The 10,000-nt window shown below is 39.3% G+C and overlaps 1 protein-coding gene across 1 annotated transcript in view; it reads right to left on the reverse strand.

The window, feature by feature from the left end:
• nf2a (NF2, moesin-ezrin-radixin like (MERLIN) tumor suppressor a) overlaps positions 1 to 10,000 on the reverse strand; it is a 46,752-nt gene that overhangs the window by 25,564 nt on the left and 11,188 nt on the right. Inside the window, exons 2-4 of the mRNA XM_058375100.1 lie at positions 6,894 to 7,019; positions 6,678 to 6,800; positions 1,791 to 1,874 (exon numbers count right to left, since the gene is read on the reverse strand). Of these exons, the coding sequence (XP_058231083.1) occupies positions 1,791 to 1,874; positions 6,678 to 6,800; positions 6,894 to 7,019 (333 nt within the window). The remainder of the gene's footprint in view (positions 1 to 1,790; positions 1,875 to 6,677; positions 6,801 to 6,893; positions 7,020 to 10,000) is intronic.

The raw sequence follows: 10,000 nt of genomic DNA on the forward strand, positions 1-10,000 counted from the left end.
CAGTGCATTACAGTTTGTTGTGTATGGAGCTGCATAGCCGCAGATCAGTCAGGGTGTCCATGCTGACCCCTGTGCACCACCGAAAGCACCAACAATGAGCACATGAGCATCAGAACTGGACCATGGAGCAATGGAAGAAGTTGGCCTGGCCTGATGAATCATGTTTTCTTTTCTCAATCCACTCTCTAAATCCTCACAACCTTCAGATCAGTAGTCTAACGTCTTAAACACTAAGCTACGACATCCTGTGCTTCCACTAGCCAGCCTACGATCCTGCTTGATGCATCCTGAGAGAAACGTGTCTGATTAAGTGTCCCAGTGTTTACTGAGCCACAGTCTTTTCCAGTGGCTGAACCTGTGTACCTGATACACTGATGATTCACCACCTAGGGAACTAGGGGAACTAGGGAGCTTATTGAGACACAGCCATTATTTCATTTCAACCGCAATCCTAAAGTGCCGAGCTGAAGATAACGTTAGACAAGAAAGAATATAGCCGTTTTCTCTTTATCTCTGTCCTCCTCTCTTATTCCTCTGCCTCTATCTGCTGTCTGCCCTCCCCTCCGCCTCGCTGTCCTTCCTCTCCAGCTCTCAATCCTCCCGTTAGCCCACTATCACCTAGATGGACTGCCGTGTCCATGCTGTTTACTTCTCTCTAAATGGGTAAATGAACAAAAAGGCCTGCTGCTTGTCAACCCCCTGCACCTGCTCGGATAAATCAGCCGCTACGATCCTGCCTGCTAATAAATGAGCGCACGGGCTCAGGGAACTCGTCAAGTCTTAGAGCCAGCAGACAGTAAAACTAAGCCTTGTCTCTTTTCTTTCGTTTTTCCCCCCATTTCTTCAACCTTTCCTACAACCTTTCCGTTCCCTCGAGACCACAAATTGCTTTAGGAGAAATTTAAAAAGAGCGTGGAACGGTGCAGTTCCCAAGAGCCGTGCAGGTTCTTCAGACAGGAATGAGATGCCAAATGAGGGAGTGATAAGAGAAAAGAAAAGGAACGAGAGGGACACGGTTGCAGAGGTTGCCTGAGTGAAGGCTTAAGCAAGGCTTCACCACTTCTTTGGGAGGGAAAAAGCTGCAAATTGGCCCCGATGTAATCGCACGGAAAGCCGTCCAGCCATCAATCAGCCGGGCGCTCGGCGAGGAATAAGTCGACGGCGTCCAGAGCGGACACGGGAGACGAGTGACAGGAAGTGTGGGAAGACGTCAGCAGGAGTGACGTCTGTGTGACAGCAGACAGCGGGGGACGGTGACGAATCTATGACCCTGTTTATTTGGTTGTTATTTCCGTTGCCAGGTGAGCCGTGCTGGAAAGTACCCCGGGTTCATCTGGTGACCCTTATTACCAGGACAGCACTAGAACTGAGCGCGAGAATATGGGAGGAGCTAGAAATACAGCTCTGGTCAATCAAACAGCTCCAGCTCAAATAAGGGTTTTTTTTTTTTTGTTGTTGTGCTGTGTTTTTAACACTATCTTGCACACGGCTAGAGAGAGAGAGAGAGAGAGAGAGAGAGAATCAGAGCAGAGGGAGTGAGAGAGGGAGAAACAGAGACAGAAAGACCGAGTGTGTGTGGGGGGGAGAAAGAGAGAGAAAAACAAGGAGTGTGTGTGAGAGCGAGAAACAGAGAGACTGTGTGTGTGTGTTTGTGTGTCTTTGTGTGAGAGAGAGAGAGAGAGGGGTGGAGAGAGAGAGAGAGAGAGGGAGGGAGAGAGAGAGAGAGAGAGAGAGAGGAAGGGAGAGGGAGAGAGAGAGAGAGAGAGGAAGGGAGAGGGAGAGAGACTGACCTTTGCTTGAACAGCATATGATGCGAGCAGCACTGAGGCTTCAGGGGGACAGTACACCTCTTCTTCCAGAATCTTCTTCTTCACCTGTAACAATTATAAAAAAACATTTTGTTCAATATTTCAGAAGACAGAAAAGGAAAATAAATTAACGTTAATAATGGACTCACACTGAAGCATACTGAACATGCGCTTCTAAATCTAAATCGCTCTACAAACCAAAACGCTTCTACTATTTCTGCTACCTGATCCAATACGATTCAAACCAGACCTGATCCAATATGATTCAGTTCAGGTCAGATCCCACATGGTTCAATTCATATTCGATCCAAAATTATTTAATTCAGATTCAATTCGATCCGATATGATTCGATTCAGATTCCATCAGATATGAATCGATACAGGCCCGATTCGTTATGATTCGAATCAAACCCGATCCGAAATGATTTAATTTAGACCCATTCCAAAATGATTCAATTTAGCACTGAACTGAAATGATTCAATTCAGACCCGATCCGAAATGATTCAATTCAGCACTGATATGAAATGATTCAATTCAGACCTGATCCAAAATGATTCGATTTAGTCCTGATCCATATAATTCAATTCAGAGCTGATCCGAAATTAGTCAATTTAGCACTGATCTGAAATTATTCAATTCAGACCCGATCCGAAATGATTCAATTCAGACCCGATTCAAAATGATTCAATTCAGACCCGATTCAAAATGATTCAATTCAGCACTGATCTGAAATGATTCAATTCAGACCCGATCCGAAATTATTCAAAATTAGGACTGATCAGAAATGATTCAATTCAGAACCCATTCAAAATTATATGATTCAGACCCAGGTAGCTCAAGTGGTTAAGGCTCTGGGTCATTGCCCAGAAGATCAGGGTTCAAGCCCCAGCACCACCAAGCTGCCACTGTTGCCACTCTTGAACAAGGCCCTTAACCCTCTCTGCTCCAGGGGTGCTGTATCATAGCTGACCCTGTGCTCTGACCCCAACTCCCAAGGATGGGATATACAAAGAAAGAATTTCACTGTGCAGTAATGTATATGTGACAAACAAAGGAAACTTAATATGGTCCAAATCAGACCCAAAGAATTCAAACTTTCTCTCCCACACATACCAGGAAGTGAACAGATTTTAGACAGAAAGGTTTTTTGTTTTGTTTTTTTTTTTCCGATTCAAACCAGAGCTTGGCTTCCAGCCACATCATAGACAGTTTTTCCTCAACACCCCTATTAATGAGTATATTAATAACAAATGTGTAAAGCAGTGAACCAGTCAAGAGTCAAGAAACAACTCTAATCATCTGCAGACAACAAATCAAACTAATGACGTCCCCGAAGTCTGTGTAGTGCACGAGTCCAAGTTTTGTGCAACACTTCGTACGGCTTTGCCAAAAAACGAGCAAGCTGGAGCTCCAAACACGCCGGCACAAGAGGCAGCTGCTGGTCCTGGCTGCGACTGTTTCACATCAACACACCGATTTTCGTTATTAGAGGCAGGATCTCTGAGCCAGCGAACGAGAAACTATTTAAATCTTTTACCACGGACGCTCCGTTTCCACCAGCTGGAGTTTTTCACGCTTCTGTAGCGAGTTTATGAGAAAACCTTCGGGGAATTCACGTCCTGTTTTTATTTTCTTTTGGCCTGTTCACAGAGTGAAACGATCTGATAAACTTGATGTTGAGTCGATCTATGGGTCAAGATCTGTGTCTCAAAACTGTGATGCTCTGTAGCTTAAAATGTAAATTTGTTTCTTAAGCTATTAAAACACACACACACACACAGAAAACCAGAAGCATTGACCCAATACACCAAAAACACATCTTGCATGGGAGTGTATGGGGGCCAATTATAAAACCACAATTTAGTCAAATTCTAAAAAAAATAAATATAGTTACAGAATAACATTTTATTTTCTACCATTGGTAAGTGTTTATTTAGTACTTTCTTAAGAACTGTTGCATCACGTTGGTGTAGTTATTTTCGTATATTATATTTCTTGAGGTGTTTTATTCTTCTCTTATAATCAATAAAATCGATCGACTGATCAGAAAGTGTTGATTGATTTTGCAGGAAAGGTGCAGAAGGGATTTTTTTTCAATTCAGGCCTGATTCAATTCCGGCCGATTAGATTCAGACCCAATCCGAAATTCGTCAATTCAGACACGGTACGAAATGATTCAATTAAGACCTGATTCGAAATGATTCAATTTAGTCCTGATTCGAAATGATTCAATTCAGACCTGATACAAAATGATTCAATTTAGACCCAATTTGAAATGATTCAATTCAGCACAGATACAAAATGATTCAATTCAGACCCTATCAGAAATTATTCGATTCTGACCTGATCCAAAATAATTCTATTCAGCAATGATCTGAAACAATTCAATTCAGACCCAATCCGAAATGATTCAATTCAGACCCGATTCAAAATTATTCAAAATCAGACCCAATCCGAAATGATTCAATTCGGACCCGCTTCGAAATTTTTCAATTCAGCAACGATACAAAATGATTCAATTCAGACCCTATCAGAAATGATTAAATTCAAACCTGATCCGAAATGATTCAATTCAGATCTGATGCAAAATGATTCAATTCAGACCTGATTCGAAATTATTCAATTCAGACCCGATTCAAAATGATTCAATTCAGACCCGACTCAAAAAGATTCAATTCAAACCTGATCCGAAATGATTCAATTCAGACCCAACTCAAAATGATTCAATCTAGACCTGATTCAAAATTATTCAATTCAGACCCAATCTGAAATGATTTAATTCATACCCAATCCAAAATGATTAAATTTAGACCTGATTCAAAATGATTCAATTCAGACCTGATTTAATATGTCTTGAGGTGTTTTATTTCTCTTATAAATCAATAGATTTGATCAACTGATCAGAAAGTGTTGATTGATTTACAGGAAAGGTGCAGGAGGGTGTTTTTTTCAAAAAAAACCTGCTAAGCGTTTGTGATTTACAGAGGGATTGGTTGCAACAGCGACCAGCTCCATAGTGTCAGTGTCCGAATGCATTTAAAAGTCTCTGAGGACTTGATGATGATAAAACAAAAAAAAAACAAAAAAACTGAAGCACATCTTTTCCTTTCATCTCTAAAAGTCTCTTGGAGGCAGCTCTGCACTTTGCCGAGGTTATCAGGACCTCAGAGGGCACGCGTCTTCACGAGAAGAGACAGAGGCTTAGACAGGTGAGAGAAGAAAAGAGGACGAACATGAGCTGCCGGATCGTAGAGTTAGCCTTAAAGCCTGAGAGATTTCAGCTGTGAGAGCAAACAAAGAGAGAATCTGTCACTCCAGATGAGATTAGAATAAAAAAAAACAAAACAAAAGGAGTTCTGTGACTGTTGCTGCACTGCAGTAAAGCAGACGGGAATCGTTATTATGGACCTGTTTACTTCCTAGAAGAGGTGTGCAGATGAAGTGGTCTTTCTTCAGAGTTCATGAAATCCATTAAGGATCTGAAGGAGGAACTCGGAGCTCGAGAGTGCTCGCGAGAGCAGAGTGGCACTCGTACAAAGTAGAAACATTCTCACAAATGAGGTTAGTGAAGCATTAATGAGGGTCTTACGTGAATTTTTAGCAAATGAACTTGTCTATAAGGATGACCCGAGAGTAGAGGACGGGTCAAACAACTTCTTAAGTTGGAGCTATAAATGTGAACCTGATTGCTGAGGACAAGCGCTATGACATCTGTGAAAATAGGTTTCACTTTTTACATCCCTGGTGAGAAGTAAAGCATCTCAGACTGCACAGCACATCAAATAAAGTCAGCAGAAGACTACATCAGGTTCCCTATCAGACTCACCAAAACTCCAGACTGAGATAGATTGGGACAATGGATTGAAATGGACTGGAATAGGTGGGGTTGGGATGAATTGGACTGGGAAGAAATGGATTAGATTTGGCTTGGGATAGGATGGATTGAAGTGATTTAGATGGATTGGAATGGAAGGATAGATGGACTAGATTGGGATGATTGATTAAATTAAGATAAGGTGAACTGGGCTGGTTCAGATGGAAGAGATAGGTATGGATTGGATTGGATTGGGATGGGATGGATTGGAATGGAAGGATTTGGATGGATTAGAATGGAAGGACTAGGCTGGATAGACTGGACTGAATTGGACTGAGATGGATTGGACTGGATTGGATTAAGATAGACTGAATTGAATTAGGTTGGACTGGATTGGGATACACTAGATTGGAATAAGATAAACTGGATGGGTATGGACTGGACTGAGATGAACTGGACTGGATTGGATTGGGTTAGACTAGATTGGAATAGGATAGACTGGATTGGAATGGACTGGACTGGGATGAACTGGACTGGATTGCATTGGGCTATACTGGATTGCATTGGGATAGGCTGGATTGGGATGGATTGGAATGGAATACACTGGATTGGGATGGAACAGAATGGATTGGAATGGAATAGACTGGATTGGGATGGAACCGAATGGATTGGAATGGAATAGACTGGATTAGGATGGATTGGTATGGAATAGACTGGATTGGGATGGATTGGAATGAGATAGAATGGACTAGACGGGATTGGATCAGGATAGATTGGATTGGAATAGATGGATGAACTGGATTGGAATAGATGAGTTAAAAATGTAAATAGTAACCACACATTAAAGGTGGTTCTGGGATTCCTACTAGACATGAAACAAGCATAGCTCCATTTCACCCATACTGCATAAAACAACTGCCTCTCTCCATGCAGCTTCTCTAGACAATGACATCCATCACATACTAAACTCTAACTGCTGCCATTTAAACTCTGGGAGTGGGGCTGTGATCATCTCAATCTCATTCTCACTGCAGTGATTTAGTGCTGTACTCACCTGCAGGAAGAAGAGGTGCTGTGTGATGTCCTGGACAAGCTCCTCCTCAACGTTCTCAGGGTAAAACTTGGCCAGGAAGTTCAACACGATGGGCTCCTGTTTAGGAACTTCTTGGTCTAAAACCTGCCCAAAAAAAACCCCATTAATACCAGTTTAAACAGAACCTCCCCTGCTCTAGAGCATGTGTTCTCTGATTATTAATCAAATGATTATTACCCTCTTATCCATCTTCAGCCACGCCACCGTGTCTTTGATGTCGTACTGCAGGCCGAAGAACCAGGTTTCACGGAGCCCCAGCGTTCTGCATACCAGCTCAAACAGGTCCTTCCCTTTCCACTTCACCTACACAGCAAAGAGAGGTGAGGTTTTTACTGGGGGACAGAACAGAGAACATTTTACAGAAGAACAGAACAGAGTACAAGTTACTGGAGAATGTTTTCCTGGAGAAAAGATTGAAGAACATTTTATTAGATGATAATTTTGGGGAACAGTCTGGAGAACATTTTACGGGATTATGTTTGTTTTGGAGAACAGAATGAAGAAAATTTTGTTGGAGAATATTTTTGGAGAACAGAATGGAGAACATTTTATTAGACCATCAATTTGGAGAACAGAATGGAGAACATTTTATTAGAGAATGTTTTCTTGAGGAACAAACTGAAGAACATTTTATTAGATGATATTTTTGGAGAACAAAATGTTCTATCTTCTCTGGAGATCATTTTACTGGAGTACGTTTGTTTTGGAGAACAGATTGGAGAACATTTTGTTGGAGAATATTTTTTGGAGAACATTTTATTAGATTATGTTCATTCCGAAGAACAAAAGGAAGGAAAAACAATTTTATTGGAGAATGTTTTCTTGGAGAAAAAATTGGAGAACATTTTAATTAGATGATCATTTTGGAGAACAGTCTGGAGAACATTTTATCATATATAGGTTATGTATGGATTATAGATTATTGGAGAATGTTTTCTTGAGGAACAGACGGGAGAACATTTTTATTAAATGCTCATTTTGGAGAACAGTCTGGAGGACATTTTATTGGGGAATGCTTTTTTGCAGTAGAGAATGAAGAACATTTTATCACATGGTGTTAATTTTGAAGAACAGAATGAAGAACAATTTATTGGAGAATACTTTTTTTTAAGAACAGAATATAGACTCTTTTTTTTTTTTGAAGGACAGACTAGAGAGCATTTTTATTAGAAACCAGCATGCAGACCATTTTATCTGAGAAAACATCAGAGACCATTTTATTTGAACAAAAAAAGCAAAGATTTTCCCAGATAACAAACAGAGACCATTTTATTGAAGGACAAAAAATGAAGACCAATAATCCAAATATTCAACAGTAAAAATATTTTTCTCTTGTTTGTTTGGGATTTTTATGACTCACTCCATTTTGTTTCATGAGTTTTTGTGTTTGTTCTTCCTCGCTCTTGACTTTGGATCTACTTTTCTTCCATTTTGTGATGGTTTTCACTCTTACTAACAGCCTCTGTAAACACTTTTTAATCCCCTTCTTCAGCTTTGCTGAATTTCTTTTTATTTATTTATTTATTTTTACTCAAGTTGTCTGAGAGCTGTTTTCCTCCTCACATCCAGTCGCTTTGAGAGCTCGAGCTTGTTTAAGCTTCTCATGCCTTAAATCAGGCTTAACACAGTAAATGTATGTTGACAGTTTTATGTCATTAAACAGCTTAATGAGGCACAGTCAAATAAATTGCTTTTCCCAAATTTGAAGCTTGTCAATAAAGACAGCTTGTCTCTAGATTCAATCGGAAAACAGCATTAAATAAACATAGAATTTTAGATAAATCATAAAACAAGGTTTCAAGATCAATATTTATCAGAAACCAAAGGGGAGGGGAGGGGGGGGTGCTAATTTTTGCACTCAAGATTGATATATGAATAATTTAACGGTGTCTGAAATGAAATACATGCTGGGAAATGGACTGTAAACAGAATACATCATATTGTTTGCAAGAAAAATAAATAAATAAAAGATAGAGACTGCTTTCTCAGCACAACGAAAATCATCGGCATGGGACAAGGGAAGCTACTTCCATTTACTAAGGAGGCATTTTTCACCCAGAGGCTTGAAACACCAGGCCATCAGGCCCATATGGCTGAAGATGCAAATGAGCTGCTTACTCTTTAGCAAAAACGGTTATCTGCGTAAATTATGCGGCTTCGGCAGAGCAAAAACAAACAGATGCTGAAGAACTCGACTCCGATTCCAGCGGCTACCCGCAGACACCCAGGCAGCATAAAAAATAACAAGACGAGTCATGTGTTAACACGGGTACAAGATCCGAAAGTGTTGGCACACCTTAGCAAGGTGAGACAATCACATCCCCCCATAACGAAGATTAAAAGATAATTAAGTCATGGGAATGAGATAATTAAGTAACTGATTAAATAATGACTCACATATCTCACTCACTCATGTTACTATGTAGTTAGGACAAGATAATTAATCATGGGAATGAGATAATTAAGTAATGTATTAAATAATCCCTCACATATCTAATTAGTTCAGTTTACTATGTAGTTAGGATGAGATAATTAAGTCATGGGAATGAGATAATTAAGTAATGTATTAAATAATCCCTCACATATCTAATTAGTTCAGTTTACTATGTAGTTAGGACAAGATAATTAATAATGGGAATGAGATAATTAAGTAATGTATTAAATAATCCCTCACATATCTAATTAGTTCAGTTTACTATGTAGTTAGGATGAGATAATTAAGTCATGGGAATGAGATAATTAAGTCATGGGAATGAGATGACCAATTTATTAAATAATCATGCACATCTCATTATCTCATGTTACGATGTAGTTACGACAAGATAATTAAGTCTTGAGAACGTACTATGTAGTTAGAATGAGATAATTAAGTCACAGAAACAAGATAATTAAGTAACTGATTAAATAATGCCTCACATATATCATTATATTATGTTACTATGTAGTTAGGACAAGATAATTAAGTCATGTGAATGAGACAATTGAATTTAAAGTTAGGTTATAGACCTTAAGCCAATTTTCTCTTCATATCTTTCAGATTACGGAAATTATGTGTGAAGTTTAAACGAGGTTTTTCTTATATAGTGCTAAAGAAAATAAAAAAGACTCGGTTTTAAACACGAAAAAAAACCATTAAAAAATCAGGGATAGAAAATAAGGTCTAAAGAAAAAAATAGCATTTTATTCTTTTCTGTTAAATGTAATGAAATGTATTAAATAAAGGTAAGACAAAATAAAAGAAACATCTCATTTGATGTTGAACAATGTGTCTGGACACCCTAAAT

Source organism: Hemibagrus wyckioides, linkage group LG22, assembly GCF_019097595.1.
Source record: "Hemibagrus wyckioides isolate EC202008001 linkage group LG22, SWU_Hwy_1.0, whole genome shotgun sequence".
Lineage (NCBI taxonomy): Eukaryota > Metazoa > Chordata > Actinopteri > Siluriformes > Bagridae > Hemibagrus > Hemibagrus wyckioides.